The 25,261-nt window shown below is 47.6% G+C and overlaps 1 protein-coding gene across 1 annotated transcript; it reads left to right on the top strand.

Moving 5' to 3' along the window:
* The first annotated feature begins 3,075 nt into the window (after nt 1-3,075).
* VCPKMT (valosin containing protein lysine methyltransferase) lies at nt 3,076-19,260 on the top strand. Its single transcript, XM_060269984.1, has 6 exons — nt 3,076-3,350; nt 6,039-6,149; nt 7,284-7,356; nt 7,447-7,566; nt 8,813-8,917; nt 16,255-19,260. Exons 1-6 carry the CDS (start codon nt 3,085-3,087, stop codon nt 16,369-16,371), a joined length of 792 nt encoding a protein of 263 aa, XP_060125967.1. The 5' UTR covers nt 3,076-3,084; the 3' UTR covers nt 16,372-19,260.
* Nucleotides 19,261-25,261: the final 6,001 nt, after the last annotated feature.

Raw genomic sequence — 25,261 nt, 5'->3', positions numbered from 1 at the left:
GAGAGTCTGAGCAAGTTACGTTTTCCTTGCAAAGATTGTCAGGCAGGTTAGGGACGACAAACAGAACCTTCCTTGCTTATTTGGACCAGAAATGGCTCAATATGTTTTAGTGTTGGAAGCTTGAAATCCACATGGGTGCCCATTTGGAGGTAAAAATTATTAACCAATTGCTGCCCACTAAAATTGTACTGTATCACCTGTTTGGGGTGGAATCCCTCACCTGGACTTCTTGGGCTGGTACAGAAACCTAAAAGAAAGAATGAGAACTACATTATCAATTTTGCGGGAATAGTTCTGAAGGAGGTGGAAGAGCACCTTGTTCCTAATTAGACCAGCCAAAGAGACAAATTCTTCAGTGTATAAATTATTATGGGAACACTTGGGAAGCCTTGCCCATAACTGTCAACTCTCCCGTTTTTCGCGGGAAACCCCCATACAATATTTAAATCCGTTTTCCACTGTTATCCCGAATTGCAAAATATCCCGTAAATCCCCTGGATTTATAAGAAAGCAGCTCCTGTCGGCCAGGGAGGCTCCTCAGCTGCGTAAATGCCGAGTGCTGCCGGAAATCGCCTCTGCGCATGCTCGGGCATGCGCAGAAGTGATTTCTGGTGCCCAGGCATGCAGACACGGGCAGCCCAGCACCGTAAGTCGCTTCTGCTCAAGTCTGGACATGCGCAGAACTGATTTCCAGTGCCACTCTGCCCATGTCTGGGCACCGGAAATCAGGCAGAGCCGGCACCGGAAGTCACTTCTGCGCATGTCCAGCGGTGCCGCGCCGCTGCTGATCCCTTATTTTCCAATCCGGAAGTTGACAGCTATGGCCTTGCCTTTCATATAATTTCTCAGTATGTTACTGTTTAGCACTCTGGGTCTTATGAAAAAGCTCCAAGGTGCTTCTTCTGACAAATCATTATTATACTGTCTCACTGGTATACATGGGTACTAGAAGAGTTATTCAGTTCGCACAGATAGGAGCCTGCAGTTTAAAATCGGCCATAGGGATAGGGAGAGGAAGCACAAGGAAGTACCTACTTTTTGTGACGTTGTACGATCTTGGGTTCAATAGGTTGTATCGGGGAAAAGGTTTCTCCCCACATCCTGCAGAAGGTAGGCAAATAGCTTGACCAGGTTTGAGGCAGATTCCTGTGTCCGAGAATGCAGTCACAGCTGCATTCTGCATAATCTAAGCTTCGTTAAAAGGGTTAACAACCCCTCTGCAGTGCCACAAATCCAACTCAATGGTGTAACGTTGGAAAGTGCCAATCACTTCTCCTACCTGGGCAGTTATCTTTCCACGAGGGCCGACATTGATGCCGAAATCCAGCTCTGCGAGTGCAGCTTTCTCCCAATTAAAGTGCAGAGTGTTTGAGGACCGGACCGGGACATTCGCAGGGAAACCAAAGTGCTTGTTTACAAAGCTATTGTACTACTAACATTACTGCATGCTTGTGAAACATGGACCCCTTGTAAACCCCATCTCCAGCTCTTTGATAGATTCCATCAACGGTGTCTCCAAAAAAATTTACACATCCCTTGGGAAGACAGGCGAACTAATGCCAGTATACTGGGAGATCATAGAATCATAGAGTTGGAAGAGACCACAAGAGCCATCCAGTCCAACCCCCTGCCAAGCAGGAAACACCATCAAAGCATTTTTGACATATGGCTGTCAAGCCTCTGCTTAAAGACCTCCAAAAAAGGAGATTCCACCACACTCCTTCGTAGCAAATTCCACTGCCGAACAGCTCTTACTGTCAGGAAGTTCTTCCTAATGTTTAGGTGGAATCTTCTTTCTTGAAGTTTGAATCCATTGCTCCGTGTCCGCTTCTCTGGAGCAGCAGAAAACAACCTTTCTCCCTCCTCTATATGGCATCCTTTTATATATTTGAACCTGGCTATCATATCACCCCTTAACCTTCTCTTCTCCAGGCTAAACATACCCAGCTCCCTAAGCCGTTCCTCATAAGGCATCATTTCCAGGCCTTTGACCATTTTGGTTGCCCTCCTCTGGACACGTTCCAGCTTGTCAGTATCCTTCTTGAACTGTGGTGCCCAGAACTGGACACAGTACTCCAGGTGGGGTCTGACCAGAGAAGAATACAGTGGTACTATTACTTCCCTAGATCTAGATGCTATACTCCTATTGATGCAACCCAGAATGTAACCAGCTGTACTATTGCATAAATAAGGTATCTTATTCACTATCATATTATAGATTTCAACAGAAGTCATAGAAAACAACAGAAAACATAAGTCAGTAGATCAGTACACAGTCATCAGTTCATGGATCAGGTGCAAACATGCTAGTGTCTATTCCGCGGCAACTACTATGCCATAGATCCACTAGTTTGGTACATCATTTATGCACTACTGATGAAGCCTAGGATGGTGAAACAAGGTTACGGTAATATTCCAGAAATCCTTGTCTTAGACTTAGATTTTGTGAAAGGATTTGTGGAACAATAAACTTCTTGCGGATTGCATGGACCTGATGAGCAGACACAGGTGGAATAGACTAGCATATGTTTGCACCTGATCCATGAATGCTTAGAGTGTGTAGTGATCTACTGACTCTTCTGCTATTTCCGTTGTTTTTTATGACATATTTCTGCTGAAATCTATAATACGATACAGTGAATAAGATACTTTATTCATGCAAGAGTACAGCCGGTTACGTCTCGTGTGGTTATTGAGCACGTTTCACCCGTGTCGAAGCAACGATTCTTCCAACATCAACTTTGTTGGACTGGTCATGTTGTGCGGATGCCTGACAAAGCAACTACAGGACTCGTCACGCTGGTGGTCATCAAAAGAGTTTTCACCCCTTTAATTTTATTTGGGGGGGGGGACACCCAAGAGAGTGGGGCCCTAAGCCTGAACTTGTTTAGCTCATCCATCAATCAAGTGGCAGGGAGTTCCAAAGGGTACTGTTAGGTTTCTCTGCCGCTATAATAAGCAGTCGTGGGGCGACTTTCCGGTGTGTGTCTGTGAGGGGAGAGCGGCCTCCTCCTCCCCCTGCCGCTTCCCCTCCGTCCCTCCTTCCGTCCCTCTCGCTCCTCCTTCTCTCCCTCGGCCTCCAGCATGGCGTCGCCTTCCCCTTCCCCTTCTTCCCCTTCTCCGGGGTTCGAGCGCGCCCTGGCCCGGCGGGACGGCTCGGCGGGGCTCCGCCTCGGGCAGCGCTCGGCGGGCGGGACGGGCTGCGTGGTGTGGGACGCGGCGCTGGTGCTGGCGCGCTTCCTGGAGAAGGAGGCCGAGGAGGAGGCGGCGGGGCTCCCTCTCCGCCGCAAGGCCGCGCTCGAGCTGGGCGCAGGCACCGGCCTCGTGGGCCTCATGGCCGCCAGCCTCGGGTACGTCGTCGCGGCCGCCGCCGCCGCCGGGGGGCTTCCGTCTCGCTCAGGGTGGCCTACACGGACTGGCAGCGGCGGCGGCGGCACCCTGGAGCCTTGAATAAGAACAACCCCAGCGCTACCTGGAGACGCTGCTGCCTTCTTGGGATTGAGCATGGGACCTGAATTATAATAATAATAATAATATTCAGTACCTGAATAATAATAATAATACCGGTAATAATAATAATAATAATACAGGAGTCTTTTCCCCAGCGCTACCTGGAGACGCTGCTGCCCTCTGGGGATTGAGCATGGGACCTGAATAATAATAATAATAATAATAATAATATTAATAATAATATTAATAATAATAATAATATAGGTGCCCTTCCGACCGAGCTATAGCTCTTCCCTTAAAATTAACAGTAAGATTCCAGTACTCAGTCCCATCTAGTTGGTCCATTTAGTTCAGTTTTGACCGCACTGACTGGCAGTAGCGACACCCTGGAGCCTTTAATAATACAGTGGTACCTCGGTTTATGAACACAATTGGTTCCGGAAGTCTGTTCATAAACTGAAGCGTTCATAAACTGAAGTGAACTTTCCCATTGAAAGTAATGGAAAATGAATTAATCCGTTCCAGACGGTCCGCAGAGTAAGCGTTCATAAACTGAAGCAAACTTTTCCATTGAAAGTAATGGAAAGTGGATTAATCCGTTCCAGACGGGTCCGTGAAGTACTTAAACTGAAGCGTTCATAAACTGAAACATGGGTGTAATTGGTTCCGGAAGTCTGTTCATAAACTGAAGCGTTCATAAACTGAAGCGAACTTTCCCATTAAAAGTAATGGAAAGTGAATTAATCCGTTCCAGATGGGTCCGCGGTGTTCATAAACCGAAAATTCATAAACCGAGGTGTTCATAAACCGAGGTTCCACTGTAACAATAATTACCCCAGCGCCACCTGGAGACGCCGATTCCTTCTTGGGATGGAGCATGAAACCTTAATAATAATAATAATACAGATGGCCTTCCCATAAATCCCCCTTAACAGCAAGATTCCAGTCGTCAGGCCCATCTAGTTGGTCCATCTAGTTCAGTATTGCCCACACTGATTGGCAGCAGTGGTCACCTTGGAGCCTTCTTGGGACTGAGCAGGGGACCTTCTACATTAATAATAATAATAATAATAATAATAATAATAATAATAATACAGGTGTTCTTGCCACCAAGCTATAGCACTTCCCTTAAAATCAACAGCAAGGTTCTAGTCTTCAAAGTTCTGGAGATACAGGAGCAGAGGAAGCTGCCGTCAGGCCCATCTAGTTGGACTGTCTAGTTCAGTATCAACTACACCGACTGGCAGCAGCGGCTCTTTCCAGGGTTTCAGGCCAAGAGACTTTCCTCGCAGCCCGATCTGGAGATGCTGCTGGCAGGGATTGAGTCCTTTTCCACCTGCCCTGCTGCTCTTCTGAAAGGCTCTGCGGAGAGAAAGTGGGAGAGGCCAGGGCACCCATCGCAGATGACAAAGGATGTTCCTCCTTTCATCACTGGGATCCATGCCCTTCTCACACGCCCATGTCATGGGGGTCCCCCACCATAGTTTTCCCCATATAATCGTCTGCTCTACACCCGACCCTCACACCTTCCCTTCTTAGTCTCTTGTCTTCCTTCTCCCACCTGCTTTGCAGAAGCACCCAGTGACTCCCACTCTCCTGTCGCTATAGGATTCCTACCCCATTCACATCTCTACTCCTAGGATCTGATCTCTGACGGTTACTGATCTCCCTACCAAGCCTGGGCCTCCCCCTAGCATCCAGCGGCCAGGCCGCCCCAACATCCTTGTAAGAAGGAGCGATAAATTGCACCCAGGGGCCTTGCAAAAATTGTGACTATATATTTTGCTTTAGTCTTGCCACCTAACAGTTTAAAAAGAGGTGGAGGGGGGAGTATGGAAAAACTGAAGGTTGAACTTATGTACTTATTTTATTTAAGACATTTATATGGAGATATACAGTATATACTCCTACAGAGAAAGGATATGCCATCTGTTGGGGATCCTTCCAACTACAATTCTATGATTCTATATACCACCCTTTGTCAACAGGTCACAGGGAAGTTTACAACACCATAAACCACTAGAATATTATAAGAGAAGACGGCCTTATCCTCCATGAATTTGTCTAAAGTCCTTTTAAAGCCATCTAACTTGTAGCCCGCACTCCCATCTTGTGGTCCTGCATCTAGAGCTAAAGGGATGGAATCCAGGCTCCCCCTCCCCCCCCAAAACACACAATTGCACTGCTAATCGCACAAATTTAATGTTTGCTATTGGAGATTGAAATACGGTAGTGTTCCAACATGCCGAAGGGTTTTGCAGCATGGTAGGGTGGGCCTCACTCTATTAATCATTGCCACTTTTTGTTTTCATTTATATCCCTTTTTATGCAGGATTTATTTAACCAGGTTATTTTGGTGTGCATGCATGCCTGATTCATTTCCCACCAGAACTGGATCTGTGTTGGCTCATGTACGGAGTTTTAAGCATAGTCCCTTTGGCAAGAACTTAGTTGCAAATGAGACTTTTTCTAAGCTGAATGAGGGATGCTAAAAACTTGTGCATTGTGTGGTTTCTTGCATTGTGTGTGTGTGTGTGTGTGTGTATGAAACGGGCAACTAATATAGCCCCCCCCCACCTCTTTTGTAGTGCTAACGTTACGGTTACGGATCTCGATGAAGTTCAGGATTTGCTGAAAATGAACATTGAGAAAAATCGGCATCTTATCACAGGTTCCATTCAAGCCAAGGTACTGAAATGGTTCGTATGGCCTTCTTGTTCTGTAATTTGAAATTTCCTCAACAAACTGCAAACCAATTTTAAGGAATGGAAGTCAACTCTAACCAGAGAGTGACTCTTAGGTAGGGCTGTGATCTGTAGCGTGACGTCACAGATAATCATATGAACATGAGCTTGCTTTCAACTTCCTCCAGCTGTTCCATACCTTGCTTTGAACTGAAGCTTAGAAGGTTTCGCATGGGGGTGGCTAGGCGTTGAACTAAATCGGTAGGTCAGCAGAGGTAGATCTGCCAGGCCCTGCATCATTCTGCCCCCTGCTGCATCAGCCCCAGCCAGCATGTGGGCCACAGTTTTAGTCTTAGTTACTTGTAGCATTAGAAGGGGCCGCGAAGGTCATCTGGTCCAACCCCTCCTCAGTGTCACCAGGTTGGTGAAGGTTGGCCTGGCCTGTGCTCTTGGGGTTGCCCAGAAGACTCTGCCACACACATACAGTGGTACCTCTACTTACGAATTTAATGTGTTCCAAACGCACATTTGTAAGTAGAAAAAATTGTAAGTCGAATCCCATAGGAATGCATTGGGAGGAAAAATTCGTAAGTAGAAAAAATCCTATCTAAACCGCATCCAAGATGGCGGACGGAGCTCCATTCGTAAGTAGAAACATTCGTAAGTAGAGGTACCACTGTACCTGCATAACTTTAGATAGGCTTGTTCTTTTTTACGCATCCTATATAATAAAGTCCCTGTGTCTCTGCGTCCAGTCCCTGTGTCCGCGTTACTGCGCATGTGCCTCACGGACACAGGGATTGGACGCAGAGACGCGCAGAGGTAAGCGCGCCGCCCCTCGCTCTCCCGCCTCGCCGCCCCACGTAACTCCACTGCAGCAGGGAGGTGGAGGAGGCCGTCGCCACTCGGGACAGCGGGAGGAGGCGGAGGAGGGGCCGGTGGGCCTCAGGCGCTCGACGGAGGGGACGCCTGCACGGTCCCAGGGCTTCCCCTCCGTTCCCACCCGGCTAGCACCCGTTTACTGAACGGGCTGAATGACACTAGTTTAATTATAAAGCTGCTTTGGGAGCCGCTGTTGACTGAAAGCCAGGGCACAAATAAAACCAAATGTTCTTTTCTGTATTGCATCCACCTCTGCTTTTTGTTTAGGGGTGAAGAAGTATCAGACTTCCTTCCGGCACCTGATTACATCCTGATGGCAGACTGCATCTACTACGAAGAGGTAAATCACATTTTTTTTCTTGTAGATCAGCCTTGTAGCTGCAAGCGTGAAATGAAGTTAAGTGGCATGTGATTTCTGCTTTGTGGACAGTCCCTGGAGCCGTTGCTCAAGACGCTGAAGGACTTGGCTGGCCCTGAGACTACCATCCTTTGCTGCTACGAAGAAAGGACTATGGGGAAGAACCCAGAAGTGGAGAAAAAATACTTTGAGGTGAGTCATCTGCCAGTGCAGAATGTCTTGGAGGAGCCCTTGTTCCTGTGGAGAAAAGCCTGGAAGTATCCCAAGGCGCTTTCTGGAACGGGATGTAAAAACCAAACAGAAACCTGCCAGTCTCATAGAATCATAGAATTGTAAAGTTGGAAGGGACCCCAAGGGTCTTCTAGACTAACCCCAAGCCTTAATGCTTTTTTAAAAAAACAAATATGTGCTGTGACACACATTGAATGCTTTCTGGCCACCTCGCCTCCAAAAGGATATTGTAGATCTGGAAAAAGTTCAGGAAAGGGCAACCGAAACGATCAAGGAGATGGAGAAACTCACAACATTTGAGACTCTTTAGTTTAGAGAACATAATAGACCTCTATTATGGAGTGTCTCCACCCCCATCACTCAGCCCGTACACTGAGGTCCAGTGCTGAGAGTCTTCTGGCGGTTTCCTCACTGCGAGAAGCGAGGTTACAGGGAACCAGGCAGAGGGCCTTTTCGGTAGTGGCACCTGCCCTGTGAAACACCCTCCCATCAGATGTCAAGGAAATAAACAACTATATTGACTTTTAGAAGACATCTGAAGGCTGCCCTGTTGAGGGAGGTTTTTAATGTTTTGTTGTGCTTAATGTTTCTGATTTGTTGGAAGCCAAGGCCAACCCAATCAGATTTGTTGCAAGGCCAACCCAATCAGATGGGTTGTATATAACTAATAAATTAGGATTGTATTATTATCTATGAAATTACACGTGGTCTGGAGAATGTGGTACAGATAGGTTTTTCTGTGTCTTGGTACTAGAAGCGGGGGTCATCCAGTGGAAGTGAATAGTGGGAGAGTCAGGACAGGCACAGCACAAAGTTAAACTACAAAATGAGTGACTGCAGGATATTGTGATAGCACCAAATCAGATTGCTTTAGAAGGGGATCAGGCATGGAGGAGAAAGCTAGCAGTGGCTGAAAACTTCCTCCAGAATAAGAGGCAGCGTGCTGGGGAACAACTGTGGCTGAGGGCTGTGGCGCTCATACCCTGGTTGTGGGCTTCCCATAGGCATCTGATTTGCCCCTGAGAGAAGCAGGATCCGGGCCAGGTGTGCCTTAGGTTCCCCGGAGACTGAGTGGAGGATTTCTGTGCTGTGCTTCTGAGGTTATATGGTTACATAAGTGGTGCAATTTCTCTGGGAGGCTCAGCTCTGAATGAGGCCAAGGACATTCAGCTGCACTCTCTTATTCTTGCGCAATTTTAAATTGCAGCTTCTTCAGAAGGACTTTGATCTGGAGAAGGTTCCCTTGGAGAAGCACGATGAGGAGTATCGGAGCGAGGACATTCATATATTCATCATCAGAAAGAAGAAAACGGTAGGTGGTTATTAGAAAGGCACCAGAGATGGACCAGCTCATGCTCCAGAAAAAACTTCCATTTTTTGGAGCCATAGCAATAAGGACAGACACTAGAAGGACAGGTCCTGAAGCTGAGGCTCCAATACTTTGGCCACCTCATGAGAAGAGAAGACTCCCTGGAAAAGACCCTGGTGCTGGGGAAGATGGAGGGCACAAAGAGAAGGGGACGACAGAGGACGAGATGGTTGGACAGTGTTCTCGAAGCTACGAACATGAGTTTGACCAAACTGCGGGAGGCAGTGCAAGACAGGAAAGCCCCGGTGAAAGCCCCCATTAAGTTGGTCTCTGAGGTGCTACTGGAAGGAGTTTTTTGTTTTGCCTGCTTTGGTTAGGGAAGTGGATTGCATTGCAAAATTCAGAGAAGTGTGCATTTCAGAGAGCTATGTTCTGATTCATGTGTTGGTATGGGAAACTGAATTTGTGAAATGATTGATCTCCCACCCCTACCCAGAAGGGGGCAGCATAAGATAACAGTGCTCTCGTAGCCTGCCCCAGTCTCCTTTCTAGAGAGGCGGAATGTACCTAATACCACTAGACATGTTTGTTTTACGGTGGCTCTTCCACAACGAGTGTCCTAGCAGTTGGGCATAGCTGTGAATTTTCTGCCCGATACCCCAAACACACCTTGCAGACCTGGGCATCCCTGGGGGTGCAAAAATGACCGCTGAACTAGTTGAAAGGTGGGGTGCAGACATCTCTCGCCCATCTGCCCCAGGTGTATTGTAAAACTGCGCATATCACCATTTACCAAACTCTCCCAATGCTGGAGCTTGAATCATGGTAGCATTAAGGCAGATGTTCTCCCCACCCCCATAACTGCAGGAGTGATTTGTGCCCAGTCCAAAACTGGGGGACTGAGACATCTTCAAACATGGCAGCTTTTCCTCTGGGTTATGTGTGTGCTGTAGCACTAAAACGGAAGTGAAGAAAAAGAGCTGTATTGCAAGGGGGGTGGGAAACTTACAGAAACGCACTAGATGGCTGGGAATCGCACTCAGGTCCTGCTTGCAGACTTGCCATTGGATCATCTGGTTGGCCACTATGAGAACAAGATGCTGGGAAAGCAGAACGGGCTCCCTTGGAAAGTGGGGAGGTTGCCTTCCTTGGAGATTTTAAGCAGAGGAGGGAAGGCCATCGGTCAAGGATTCTTCAGCTGTGATTTCTGCATTGCAGGGGGTTGGACTAGATAACTCTTGGGGGTCCCTCCCAACTCTACAGTTCTGTTATTGTAGGTGGGCTCCTTTTGGTCTGGTCCTGCAGAGCTGCTCCTATGATGGGTCATCGCTCTGTGGTCGAATGCATATGTTCTGCCTACAGAAATTGCCAGGTTTAATTCTCGTCAGCATCTCCAGCGTGGGACTTTGAAGAACTCCTGTCTGAAACCCCAGAAAGCTGCTGCCAATCAGTGCAGACAATATTGAGCTAGGTAGTGTAATGGTCTTGACCCAGCAGAAAGCCATGTCCTATGTTCAAACACACCTTCATATCTATAATATAAAAATGTAAACTGGCCATGTCCGTTAGTATCCACTTTTCACCAAAACCGCTCGACCGATTGCGTTCAAATTTTGACACAATGCCACATGCGGATATGAGAATAACCGCATACCAGTTGCGTAGCAACATGTTACACCTGTGCCAGGTAAAACACCAAAAACCCTGTGTTTCAAAACCAGGTTGCAAACCATCACCCTCTAGTGGTGGCTACACTGGTACTGCACCTATAAAACCTTCCCTCTCAACAGAACCTCGGCTCCCGTTTACATACTAGGCTGAATCCTTTACAGACTAGGCCGAATGGAGGTACTGAGTCGCCTGGATGGGGGTTGGGGGCAGGAGGGGACGGGATAGGTCAGGATACGGTGGGACCAGTCACAGGGATGAGCCGGGGGGGAGGAGGGGGTGTGATATGTCATGGGTCGGGACAGGGTGGGGGGAATCACAGGGATAAGCCTGGGGTGGGGGGAGGAGGGGGCAAGATAAGTCATGGGTCGGGACAGGGTGGGGGGAATCACAGGGATAAGCCGGGGGTGGGGGGAGGAGGGGGCGGGATACGTCATGGATCAGGACAGGGTGGGGGGAAATCACACAGATGAGTCACAGCAACGCGTGGCCGGGCCAGCTGGTGTGTGTGTGTGTGTGTGTGTGTGTGTAAAATCTAACCAGTGCCTTAAAAAACCATAGAATTAAAATAATGTCAACAACCTAAAACTAGTAAAACAACAATATAAAAATGCAGGAATAGCTACAGAACATGTAAAACAGGAACCAGCCTTCCAATAACATGAAAGATAGATGGGCCTTCCTTGGTTTGGTCCCTGTCTGGTCTGCCTTGCCTCTCTCTTCCCTGTTCAGGGTCCTTAGAGGTCACTCAAGGGCGATCTCGAAAGCTTTGCCCTTGCAGCATCGGTCCCAAGAATTCAGGGCAGACACCGAGTGGACAAGGGAGCCTTTGTCTGCTAGATTCCTCTCCCTTCAGTCCCCAAGGGATTTGAACCAGTTTGACTATCAAGTGTGTTCCTTGCAGATTCGGTTCCTGCAGGGACTGGAAGATCAAAGGATGTTCATGACTTGCTGCCAGCATTGTTTGCAGACCTGTGAGGGGGCTGTGAGAAATCTCCTGTTTTGCTTCCTTTTCTCCGCCTGCTTTCTTCATCCTGCTGCCTATAACTTAGTAAGACCAAACGTGCAAGACAGTTGGGGCAGCAAGAGCTTTCTATTTTTTGAATTGCACCAGTAAAAAGGACATTCACGTACAGGGTGCTATGGAAAAATAAAATTTGTTTTCATAGCACAGAAAATTCTGGCGAGAAATAGGACCTAGGATGAGGACCAGTGATGCCCTTCTGCACTGGGAGCAGGCAGGGCCGGCCCTACCATTAGAGTGAGGCCGGTGGCCATTTGCCCTAGAAGTATGCAGGGTCAATTTTTTTTTCCTACCTGGAGCCACCTCATGGAGTTTGTTAAGGGATATATCCATGGACGTGTGGATCTAGAATTGGCCTCCACAGTCACTTACGAACACATTGTTAAAACCGTGTTTATGGAAGGCAATCTTACTCGGCTGCGAGTGATTGCCAAAGAAGAGAAAGAATACATGGCCTTCATCTTTTGTCTCCCTTCCTGAGGCTCTGGGAGATGTGACTTTCCTCTGCTATTTGCACTCTTAGAATCATAGAATCGTAGAGTTGGAAGAGACCACAAGGGCCATCCAGTCCAACCCCCTGCCAAGCAGGAAACACCATCAAAGCATTCTTGACATATGCCTGTCAAGCCTCCGCTTAAAGACCTCCAAAGAAGGAGACCCCACCACACTCCTTGGCAGCAAATTCCACTGCCGAACAGCTCTTACTGTCAGGAAGTTCTTCCTAATGTTTAGGTGGAATCTTCTTTCTTGTAGTTTGAATCCATTGCTCCATGTCCGCTTCTCTGGAGCAGCAGAAAACAACCTTTCTCCCTCCTCTATATGACATCCTTTAATATATTTGAACATGGCTATCATATCACCCCTTAACCTTCTCTTCTCCAGGCTAAACATACCCAGCTCCCTAAGCCGTTCCTCATAAGGCATCGTTTCCAGGCCTTTGACCATTTTCGTTGCCCTCTTCTGGACACGTTAATTTCTTAATTTCTTCTGTTTCGGAGATCCTCAAAAACACTTTGCTTTTGCTTTTTTGTTTTATTTTTTTAGGAGGAAAATTGTTTGTATGTACTGTATATTTATTTCCAGGGAGAGAGAGAGATGCTTGTGTGATTTTCTGTCTCGGATGCCAAAATACATTGATAATGCCTCTCCGGTGCCATTATTTATTATTTCAGGCATATAACTATGCACCTTGACTGCGGCATATTGGTAGGCAGGGGGTGTTTGCCATTTACTTCTTTGCCTCAGGCAGCCAAATGTCCCGTGTCAGCCCTGGAGCTATGTCCCCACTGTGGAAGGACATGTGGATCCAGAATTTGCCTCCACAGTCACTTACGGACTGTTAAAACCATGTTTATGGAAGACAATCTTACTTGGCTATGAGGGATTGCACGAGACAAAAAAGAGCCATACAACCCAGAGGCAGCAAATAAAGGTAAAGGTAAAGGACCCCTGGACGGTTAAGTCCAATCAAAGGCGACGGTGGGGTTGTGGCGCTCATCTTGCTTTCAGGCCGAGGGAGCTGGCATTTGTCCACAGACAGCTTTCCGGGTCTTGTGGCCAGCAGGACTAAACAACATCTGGTGCAACGGGACACCGTGATGGAATCCAGAGCGCACGGAGACACTGTTTACCTTCCCACCGCAGTGATACCTATTTATCTACTTGCACTGGCGTGCTTTCGAACTGCTAGGTTGGCAGGAGCTGGGACCGAGCAACGGGAGCTCACCCTGTCGCGGGGATTCGAACCGCCAACCTTCTGATCAGCAAGCCCAAGAGGCTCAGTGGATTAGACCACAGCGCCACCCGTGCCACCCAAGCCTTGGATCGTGCCCTGGAGCCTTCTGCAGTGCTCCATCCAGAGGAGCAGGATGATGTCTTCTGCAGGCGGGTTAATGCGGGGAGCTGTCTCCAGACGGCATAGAGTTTGCAACTTCCTGCCCTCAAAGAAAAAAAAGGGAGGCATTCATTTGCCGTCTTGGCAGCCGGCGGTTGAGCAGCAGAGAAAACGCCAAAGTGAATGGAAATGTCAAGACGTCTCTGAGCACAGAGGCCCATCACTCTTTCCATGCCCCCTCCTCTCTGCCACCCCCAATTGTCACGCTTTACTGGGAGGCAGTGGGGAGGAGAAGGGGCCATGAATGAGCAGAGGCCACCACCTGGGCTTGTGCTTCCTTGCCAGGAGGGGGAGCACTGATAGGCCCCCTGTTCGAATTTTGGATTGTAAGGGTGTCCTCTGCGGCATTGGGCCCCATGCCCAGTGGCACACTTTGCAGCTGCCCTTGGTTGTCCTCAAAACCCATCTCCCAAATAGCAAAATGGCTGTGCATCACTAGAGCCATTTGCTTCAACCTGGGACTGCCCCAGTCAGAAGGGCAGAGGGAGGCGTGTCCGGTCTGTAGAGGGAAAGTGGGCAGGGGAGGGAGTGTCTGCGGGTATTTTTCGGAGAGGGAGTAGCAACGTCAAAATAAAATCTGAAAAGTGGGCAGAGCAGGCTTGTTTTGTGCACACACAGGAGAGAATAATGCACATACATTTTGCCTTGTGGATCAGATACTACAAATGCTAGAAACTGCCCCACTCTTTTTAAAATAAAAAGCAGGGGATCCGGAGGTTATTGTCTTGGGGAGGGGGGTGCATGCTGAGAGGTCCACTTCCCAGTCTCTGTGAGAAAAGGATGCTGGATTAGATGGGCCCCTGGCCTGATCCAGCAGCCTCTTGTGTTCTTACGTTGCTGTTGTTCTGCTTTTCATTTTAAAAAACACAAAGGTGGTTCTCTAAGACAATCCTTTCATGAAAGTAGATTTACACGCACCAACACACCCCTCCTTTTCTTCCTTCCCGTTGATCCCCTGGAATAACCCTGGCTCCCTCCTCTGTCTGCCTTGTTTGCTGACTGAATTGCAAGGTTGCCTCTCTTCTTTCCTGCTGTTATGTCATCCAAGAGTGAGTAACAGAGCCAATACTAACTGTTGTGTCTTGGTTATATTGGCACTCAGAAGAGAGAGAAGCAGGTTGTTGTTACGAGTTGCAAGAAGAGTTGGGGTTGTGTACAATAAGACGAGAATACAGGGAGCCTCTGAAGGGTAACAGACATTACGGAAACCTGGTGGGATGAGACTCATGCCTGGAATGCAGGGGGGGGGTATGAGCTGCTCAAAAGAAATAGATCAAACAGGAAGGGGGGGAGGAGCAGCATTCTATGTAAAGGATGTGTACACTTGTGAAGAGATCCATGACATGGAGCATGGAAGGCAGATTGAGAGCATATGGGTAAAAACCATAGGAGAGGAAAACCACAGTGACCTTACTGTGGGGTTCTGCTATAGCCCTCCAAGCCAGACCGAAGACTTGGATGGTGCCTTCCTAGAACAGATTGCCAGACATTCAAAGAGGAGAGCTGTGGCAGTCATGGGAGACTTCAACTTCCCCGATATCAGTTGGGACTCAAACTCTGCCAAGAATGCAAGGTCCGACAAATCCCTCCATTGCCTCGCTGACCACTTCATTTCCCGGAAGGTGGAAGCAGCAACAAAGGGATAATCTGTCCTGGACCTGGGCCTCACCAACAGGGAGGAACTGATCGGCAAAATGGAAGTGCTCGGAAACTGGAGAGGGAGCGCTCATGTCTAGCGGCGTAGCTAGCCGCTTGGGTGCCCAGTGCCGTGTGCGCGTCCTGCAGCCGGGGGTGAGGCGAGCTGCCCATGGGGTCAGGGCACACTGCATGGAGCCTTTCCGCCGCCTCCCCCTCAGCTATAGGGGGGCTGCGGGAGAGGCGGAGGGCAGACGCAATCCTCACGCTGCCGTTTCAGGCTGCATTGGAGCCTGCAGGTGCCCAAGCCACCGTGTCACTCCCAGGAGAAACGCATGGCTTGGGCACGCTGCAGGCCCTGCGGTAAGTGCTGGCCCCCATGGTTTAGCACCCAGTGCCAGCCACGTTTCATTACATCCTCCGCCACTGATCATTTCTTCCTGGGTTTCATGATACAGAGGTAAGGGGAAGCCAACAGCCCTCTTCTCCACAAACGACTCCATGATTTAATAATAATAATAATAATAATAATAATAATAATAATAATAATAATATTTTATTATTTATACCCTGCCCATCTGGCCGGGTCTCCCCAGCCACTCTGGGCGGCTTCCAACAAAAGAATAAAACACAACAATCTATTAAACATTAAAAGCCTCCCTGAACAGGGCTGCCTTCAGATGTCTTCTAAAGTCTGGTAGTTGTATTCCTTTTTGACATCTGTTGGGAGGGCGTTCCACAGGGCAGGTGCCACCACCGAGAAGGCCCTCTGCCTAGTTCCCTGCAACTTGGCTTCTCGTAGCGAGGGAACCGCCAGAAGGCCCTCGGTACTGGACCTCTGTGTCCGGGCAGAATGATGGAGGTGGAGACGCTCCTTCAGGTATACTGGACCGAGGCTGTTTAGGGCTTTAAAGGTCAGCACCAACACTTTGAATTGTGCTCGGAAACGTACTGGGAGCCAACCCTCTTTTAAAATCATCCAAATTGGTCACCATCACTGCCTCCTGCGGGAGCATGTTCCATAGCTTATGCAATTCTCTTCTTGTGTTCTGATTTCATTTCTTTCTTCTTCCCCTTCTTATGTTCTTCTGATTTCATTTCTTTCTTCTTCCCCACTAGATTGGATTCCACTTCTCACCCAGGAAGGCTTCTTGGCCTCCGCAACCACCAGCCCTCCTTCCATCGTCTGTTGCTGATGCTGGCCTGGGAACGGAGTTTGCAAGAGTTCCTTGTTGAGATGCCTCAGGCCATGTCCGGCCTCACGTCCGGCCTCTTGACACAGGCAGCGCCCGATGAGGTCCTTTGAAGGAGCCCCGTGCGTTGTCTGTGGTTCATTGTCTGCCCTTGTCCCAGTTGTGCACACACACACCCTTCCAGGCATCCCCACCACCACAAAGCCTGTCAGATTGCATGCCTGTAAGAATGGGCTACACAATCACCACCACCCCAAGCTGTGCGGACAAAAGCCCTGGCGTTATGAGCACGAGCGCTTGTGTAATAGTCACAGAGAATGCCAGCGCTGTACACCCTCAGAGGGTGAGGTGGTCGTCTTGGAGACATTGGTCATCTCTTGGGGTGACACGGAAGCAATGTGTGTGTGGGATGACTTCCCTCTGCCGAGAGACGGGAGCCTTCAAGTCAAGATGGGACTCGGGGGGGGGGGGGAGTTATAAAATTGTGTGGGATTTTGCAGTCAAATCTAACCATGCATATTCTTGTTACTTAGTAAAGGGGCTAAGGACCAGAGAGCCATCAATTTATAAACAGGCAAGTTACAGTTCTGCAGTCAGCCCCTGGACTTTCTAATTAACAAGAATACACGTCGTTAAATTGGGCTGCAGAATCTCCCACAACCTGGACTTTTCCACAGAAGCAAAAACTGAACTGAACTGAACGGGGTGCATGGCTGGGCTGATGGTAGTTGTGGCGTGCAACGTCTGAAGGGTGCCAGCTTGGCCAAGAATGCTCTGTGGAATTTTAAATTTTAAAAAGCAAGCATGCGGCAACATTTGCAGAACATTTATGGGAATAGGGCAGGGAGACTGGTTCAGGGGGACATTGGCACCAGCCAATAGCTACCTTCCACTTGATGTCTACAATCTGCCTCCACACTCGGGAGGTAGCCGTTCTTTTCTTTTTCTTCCCGTCACATAACAGAAACTTTTCCTTTGCTTGCAAAGCGTCAGTCCTGCTCCTCCCACTCTCAAATGCATTCACACGCTCCTTGGGCTCACACCTAAGAGCGATGACACGTGGCGCAGAAACAGCCCGTAGTCAGAATTCAAACCAGGTTTGCAGGGAGATCGCAGACAGTGCGTTTTCATCTTGGCCAGAGACCCTCTCCTCTTCCTTTGTGTCTTAACACAACTCGCTTCCCTTCCGCCCAGTCATGCTCCCTGGTTCAGACTTGCACCCCCTTCCCACCCACCCAAAGAAACTAATAATCAGCTCTAATGAGAGGCTGCTCAGTTTTCTGCCGGACCTGCCTGTCGCCACCCATTGGCCAAGGATTCTGATTTTCAGCTTTCAGCAGTTTGTTAATATCAAGAGGCATCCCTGCAAAAGGGGGGGTGGGGGGGGAGAGAGATCAAACTTCCTATCGAGGTGAGGGCCGCAGAGGGGCCATCATGGATTCATTACTGCAGGCCCAGGGAAATTGGGCAATATCATTAGCTGCGCCCCCCCCCCCACCTCCCCGTCTGCTGTTTGTCACAACGAGCTGGATATTTATGCCACTCCTGGGAAGCCCTCTGAATCAAAGACAGATGCCCTTGCGTTCTTCAAGCATTAGCTAATGGTGTACCTCATGCAAAATTCAGGGGAGGGCCGTGAAAGGTTGTGCTCATCAAAAAAAAGGGGGGGGGCTGTTCTGCCATACCCTGCAATCTCCAAACTCTGCTCCCATCAGGAGAATTTCTTTCTCCAGTCACTTTTTTGTCACTGTTAACCCCCCCCCAATTCTTTTATTTACATTTTATACATTATTTATTTCGACAATGTAATAATCGTAAATAAACAAGAATAAAAACGTGCACCCCACAAGCGAGACCGTTCCGTTGTAACTATCCAACCTCCCAAAATTTCAACACCTCTTGCGGTGGTTTGACCCCTTTCTGTTTTAACAGTACAAATTCCTCAAACGCCTTCCGTATCTCCTCAAAATCATTTCTCCTGCGTATGTCAATAAATCTCCGAGCAAGTCCTTCATAGCCTGTGAACCTTCCACCCCATAATAATCTGCCAACTCTGGATTTTTGGACAGCTTTACCCAGGAGAATATTTCTGCCCCCGAACTGAAACACCAATTGCAGGTGGAACTCCACTTAAATTCTAGTATTTTCCATGGGCATTAAACTTAAGAGCCGATTGCAACCTTCCCTTTTCCCCCTTGCCCAGAATCATAAAACCGTAGAGATGAGGGACCAAAAAGGCTCATCTAGTCCAACCCCCTGCAAGGCAGGAATCGCAAATAAGATGAGAGGGGGAGAGAGGAGGGTGGGAAGCTGTGTGCAGTTCCAGCTTTATCATCCTTGAGCAGTGAGAGACTCAAGGGGTTCTAGCCACTTACACAGGCTCTGTTTCCTTGGAACGAAGGTCAGCAGAGATTGTGGTCACTTTAGGATATATGGTTTTATTTACAAATTTATACAACCTGAGCCTAAGATGGAGGGACCAACACATTTTGCTTCTCCAGTAGTGGCAGATTTGGATCCAGCGCAGAACAAGCAGGTCTCTGTGTCTCCGGTTTCCAACCTGCTTCCAGCTCAGCTCACATGCACATGCTTGGGCTCTTCTCCTAAGGCAGTGATGGCAAACCTATGACACGCGTGTCAGACGTGACAGGCAGAGCCCTCACCGCTGGCACGCGCCCCATCGGGCAATTCGCGCTGTTGTTGTCCCCCCGCCCATTTTTCTCCCGCTCCTCCTACAGCTTGTCTCCGCTACAGCTTGTCTCCACTGTTAAAACCCGGATCCCTTTTTGTTGTTGTTGCTGGTAGCCAGATTGGTTTTTTAAAACTTTCTGTGCTGTTTTTTTCTGGCGCTTTGGCAGACTATGTCGGTGCTGCGTGTTAGTTCCAGCGAAGGTATTATTCGTCATTTATTTCTGTTCTCTTCCCCCCCCCCAAAAAAGCACAGCAGCTTTGGGGCACCCCCCCAAAAAAGCAAAGCAACTTTTGCACCCCCCAAAAAAACTCCAAAACTTTGGTCAGCAGCTCCCCCCCCCCAAAAGCTCAACAACTCTGGGCACTTTGTGATAAATAAGGGGTTTTTTGTTTGGTTTGGTTAAATAATTAGTTTTTGGTTTATTAAATACAGTTATATATTACAATTATACATTTTTGTTATTTAAACTATAAATATCACAAAATTATGGTTTTTTTTCTCGAAGTGACACACCACCTGAGTTATGCTTGGTTTTTTGGTGAATTTTGACACACCAAGCTCAAAAGGTTTCCCATCACTGGCCTAAGGCCCACCCATTTGCTCGATAGCATAGAGCAACTTCATTGTTTATGCTCAGTGCTTTTTTTTCTTTAAAAAAATGTTTAGGGGTACTCTCATTTTGACTCAAGAAAGTCACCATTTTATAGCTCAAATCGAGAAAAATGTAGTAAGTAAGTGGACAAAAGTACAAAGATTCACAAAATGTTTATGGCTATGTGCACCCCTGTGTCCCCCCCAGAAAAAAGCACTGGTTAATGTGATCTTGCTGCTTAACTAGTCAGCCAAAACTCTTAATTTTGGAGGGTCCGGATTTGGCAAGGCTGCTCTCACATTCCAAGAAGTGGAAGAGACTTGGACCACCAGACTAAAATTCTCCAAATTCATAGCATCATAAATCCCACGTTGTCTTCCTCTTGGAGGAGAGAGAGGATTGGAGATTCGGTTGTGGCTGTCTGTATGTTTGCAGCTTGCGCATGCATGTGCAGCCATGTAGGAGCATGAATGAGAAGGAAGCCGTTTTTATTTGGGATTTTCGGTTTTAAAAATACTGCGATGGTTGCTATGATCCTGATCCATCGCCCATGTTCCATACTGTAACCCGCCCAGGGATTGTTACATGAGGAAGAGGGGTGGGGCTGGGGGCTATAAAAGGGAGGAAGGAAATGCATGAATAAATCAATGGACCAGCAGCCCTTGCTCATTACTTTGCCATGCTTCTAAGTGTTCCCTGCATTAGTCCAGCTCGCTGCTGCTGATTTACAACTCTGCCTGGTCCTGCAAGAAAAGGAATGTGCAACAGGCAAAGGGACTCTTGCAGTATCTGTAGGTTTTCATCATCACCCAGGATTAGGACCAAGGAAAATAATAATAATAATAATAATAATAATAATAATAATAATAATAATAGTAATAATAGTAATAATAGTAATAATAATAATACCCCGTCCATCTGGCTGGGTTTCCCCAGCCACTCTGGGCGGCTTCCAACAGAAAAATAAATCACAGTAATCTGTTGTTGTTGTTTAGTCGTTTAGTCGTGTCCGACTCTTCGTGACCCCATGGACCAGAGCATGCCAGGCACTCCTGTCTTGCACTGCCTCCCGCAGTTGGGTCAAACTCATGTTCGTAGCTTCGAGAACACTGTCCAACCATCTCGTCCTCTGTCGTCCCCTTCTCCTAGTGCCCTCCATCTTTCCCAACATCAAGGTCTTTTCCAAGGATTCTTCTCTTCTCATGAGGTGGCCAAAGTATTGGAGCCTCAGCTTCACGATCTGTCCTTCCAGTGAGTACTCAGGGCTGATTTCCTTAAGAATGGATAGGTTTGATCTTCTTGCAGTCCATGGGACTCTCAAGAGTCTCCTCCAGCACCATAATTCAAAAGCATCAATTCTTCGGCGATCAGCCTTCTTTATGGTCCAGCTCTCACTTCCATACATCACTACTGGGAAAACCATAGCTTTAACTATACGGACCTTTGTAGGCAAGGTGATGTCTCTGCTTTTTAAGTCTCTGTGTTTTTAAGAAACACAGTAATCTATTAAACATTAAAAGCCTCCCTGAACAGGGCTGCCTTCAGATGTCTTCTAAAAGTCTGGTAGTTGTTTTCCTCTTTGACATCTGTTGGGAGGGCGTTTTACAGGGCAGGCGCCACCACCGAGAAGGCCCTCTGCCTGGTTCCCTGCAACTTGGCTTCTCGCAACGAGGGAACTGCCAGAAGGCCCTCGGTGCTGGATCTCAGTTTCCGGGCAGAATGATGGAGGTGGAGACGCTCCTTCAGGTATACTGGACCGAGGCCATTTAGGGCTTTAAAGGTCAGCACCAACTCTTTGAATTGTGCTCGGAAACGTACTGGGAGCCAATGTAGATCTTTCAAGACCGGTGTTATGTGCATAGCTGCCAAGTTTTCCCTTTTCTCGTGAGGAAGCCTATTCAGCATAAGGGAAAATCCCTTTAAAAAAGGGATAACTTGGCAGCTATGGTTATGTGGTCTCGGCGACCACTCCCAGTCACCAGTCTAGCTGCCACATTCTGAATTAGTTGTAGTTTCCGAGTCACCTTCAAAGGTAGCCCCACGTAGAGTGCATTGCAGTAGTCCAAGCGGGAGATAACTAGAGCATGCACCACTCTGGCTAGACAGTCTGGAAGGCTGTCTTGGAGGAAGGCTTGGAGGAGCGCTTGACAGAAATCCCATGAAACACGGTGCTCAAATCTGGCCTCAATTCAGGGAAGACTAGAAGTCGTGGGCATCCAATGAAGCTGAATGTTGGAAAATGCAGGACTGATAAAAGGGTTATTATTTTATTATTCATTACATTTATATACCGGTCTACATCTGAGGTTCTCAGGGCAGTTTATAGTGTAATAATAACTGGTCATGTGCGGATGAGGTTTAAAGACTGTCTCAAGGCAAATTGGCCTCCACAGTCACTTACGGATTCCTTGTTAAAACCGTGTTTATGGAGGACAATCTTAACTTGGCTGCAAGTGTTCACTGAAGAGGAAGAGGAAGAGGAAGAGGAAGAAGAAGAAGAAGAAGAAGAAGAAGAAGAAGAAGAAGAAGAAGAAGAAGAAGAAGAAGAAGAAGAAGATATTTATTATTTATACCCTGCCAATCTGGCTGGGTTTCCCCAACTACTCTAGGGTTAAACAGAAAGTAAGTTAAGAAGAAGATGAAAGAAAGCAGATTACCATGGTTGATATTAGACCCGTGTAGGAAGGACAGATTGTGAAGCTGAGGCTCCAATACTTTGGCCACCACATGAGAAGAGAAGACTCCCTGGAAAAAGACCCTGATGTTGGGAAAGATGGAGGGCACAAGGAGAAGGGGACGACAGAGGGTGAGATGGTTGGACAGTGTTCTTGAAGCTACGAACATGAGTTTGACCAAACTGTGGGAGGCAGTGGAAGACAGGAGTGCCTGGCGTGCTCTGGTCCATGGGGTCACGAAGAGTCGGACACGACTAAACGACTAAACAACAACAGAAGGCGAAGGAAGTCAATAAAGAAAATGGAGTCAAATTTAGGTTAATACATACCTTTATTTTTGAGATATGTTCTTTGTTCTTTTTTCTCTCCCCCCTCTCCCCTTTTCCGATTTTTATTTTGTCATTTATATATTATTTGTATTTTGTTTGTAATATATTGTATTTCTGTGTGTTGTTTTTTGTTTGGCAGCATATAAATAAACTATTTAAAAAATTAAAAACAAAACAACAAACTTTATGGAAGACAATCTTACTTGGCTACGAGTGATCACCAAAGAATTATTATTATTATTATTATTATTATTATTATTATTATTATTACCCTGCCCATCTGGCTGGCTTTCCATCCCATTGGAGACAGTGTTAGTGGTCAACATGGATAGCGTTAAGCGAGGATTGGACACATTCGTGGAGGAGAGGGCTGTTGATGTCTGCTAGCCAGCATAGCTATGTTCTGCCTCCACATTTGGGGGCAGCAATGCTTCTGAATCCCAGTTGCTGGAAAGCACAGGAGGGGAAGAATTGCTCTTGTCTCCAGGTCGGCCACTGTGAGAACAGGATGCTGGACTAGATGGGCCAGTGGCCTGATCCAGCAGGCTTGACTTATGTCCTTACGCAGCCAGAACAGCAGTGCACTCCTTTGCTTTTTATTTTTAATGTTCTGCCTTGTTTTGCTGCTCTCTTCTTCATGATGGCATTCCCTTTGGGCTGTGGTTTGGCCTGGCCATTGAGTGGCGGGGGGTCGGGAGAGAAATGGATAATGACAGGCAATTAGCAGAAACATCCAGTGCTTTAATAATAAGCACCTGGGGCATGGCTTTCATCGCACCCCTGAGAGCAGAAAAACTGGGGCAGGAAAATGCTGGAGTCCTCCTTATGCAGGCCGAGCTCCTGGAGAAAACAGGAAGCTGATATTCACAAGCATCCTTTCTGGACAGAGAGTGGGGTTGGTTCTGCCCTTGGCATCTTCTCCAGGGCAAATGCAGACACACCCAAGCTCAGGATGGCCTTGTAGAGACTCTGAACAACTCAGGATGCTGTTCTACTTCCCAGTGGAGCAAATCCAGTCTTGCAGCCTCTTAATCTGCCTGTCCTCTACATTTGTTTTGGGAAAACGTCTCATAAGATCTACGTGGCCACTGGTCCCATCACCTCCTGGCAAATAGAAGGGGAAGAAATGGAGGCAGTGAGAGATTTTACTTTCCTGGGCTCCTTGATCACTGCAGATGGTGATAGCAGTCACGAAATCAAAAGACGCCTGCTTCTTGGGAGAAAAGCAATGACAAACCTAGACAGCATCTTAAAAAGCAGAGACATCACCTTGCCGACAAAGGTCCGTATAGTTAAAGCTATGGTTTTCCCAGTAGTGATGTATGGAAGTGAGAGCTGGACCATCAAGAAGGCTGATCGCGGAATAATTGATGCTTTTGAATTATGGTGCTGGAGGAGACTCTTGAGAGTCCCATGGACCGCAAGAAGATAAAATCTATCCATTCTGAAGGAAATCAGTCCTGAGTGCTCACTGAAAGGACAGTTCCTGAAGCTGAGGCTCCAATACTTTGGCCACCTCATGAGAAGAGAAGACTCCCTGGAAAAGACCCTGATGTTGGGAAATATTGAGGGCACTAGGAGAAGGGGACGACAGAGGATGAGATGGTTGGACAGTGTTCTCGAAGCCACCAACATGAGTCTGGCCAAACTGCGGGAGGCAGTGGAAGACAGGAGTGCCTGGCGTGCTCTGTCCATGGGGTCACGAAGAGTCGGACACGACTAAACGACTAAACAACAACAACAAGATCTACGTGGAAATATCCCACACTAGAAATGGTCGGCACTCACGGGACCTTTGTTGGCCAATGTAAAAACAGGATGCTGGAGTTAAAGCCTACTGGGATATGATATACAATGAACTGAAAAAGATTTTTAAATATACTTTTATTTTTTAAAAATGGAGGCTTTTCTATTGGGTATTGTGGGAGAAGAAATTCCAAAAGTAGACTTAAATATGTTTATGTATGCTACCACGGCTGCAAGTACACTTTTAGGCCAGAAATGGAAGCAGCAGGAACTTCCAACTTTGGAAGAATGGCAGGCAAAAATTATTGAATGTGCAGAACTGGCAAAGCTGACAGGGAAAATCTGAAACCAGTGTGACGAACTGTTTGAAAAGGACTGGAGTAAATCTATACAATATATGAAAGAACACTGTAAACATTTGAAAACATTTGCAGGTTTGATTTAAACTATTTTGTAATGATAATTTTTGAAACTGATTTACAAATACTAAAGTAATTTTTTTAAAGTATAGTAAGAAGGTAAATTAAGGGACCCAGGTGGTGCTGTGGTTAAACCACTGAGCCTAGGGCTTGCCGATCAGAAGGTCACCGGTTCGAATCCCTGTGACGGGGTGAGCTCCCGTTGCTTGGTCCCAGCTCCTGCCAACCTAGCAGTTTGAAAGCACGTCAAAATGCAAGTAGATAAATTGGAACCGCTACAGCGGGAAGGTAAACGGCGTTTCCATGTGCTGCTCTGGTTTGCCAGAAGCGGCTTTGTCATGCTGGCCACATGACCTGGAAGCTGTACGCCGGCTCCCTCGGCCAATAATGCGAGATGAGCGCGCAACCCCAGAGTCGGTCACGACTGGACCTAATGGTCAGGGGTCCCTTTACCTTTACCTTTAAGAAGGTAAATAGGTT

This window comes from Zootoca vivipara, chromosome 1 (genome assembly GCF_963506605.1).
Source record: "Zootoca vivipara chromosome 1, rZooViv1.1, whole genome shotgun sequence".
Classification (NCBI taxonomy): Eukaryota; Metazoa; Chordata; class Lepidosauria; order Squamata; family Lacertidae; genus Zootoca; species Zootoca vivipara.
Note: the sequence above shows the minus strand (reverse complement) of the source record. Positions and strands in the feature narration are given on the sequence as shown.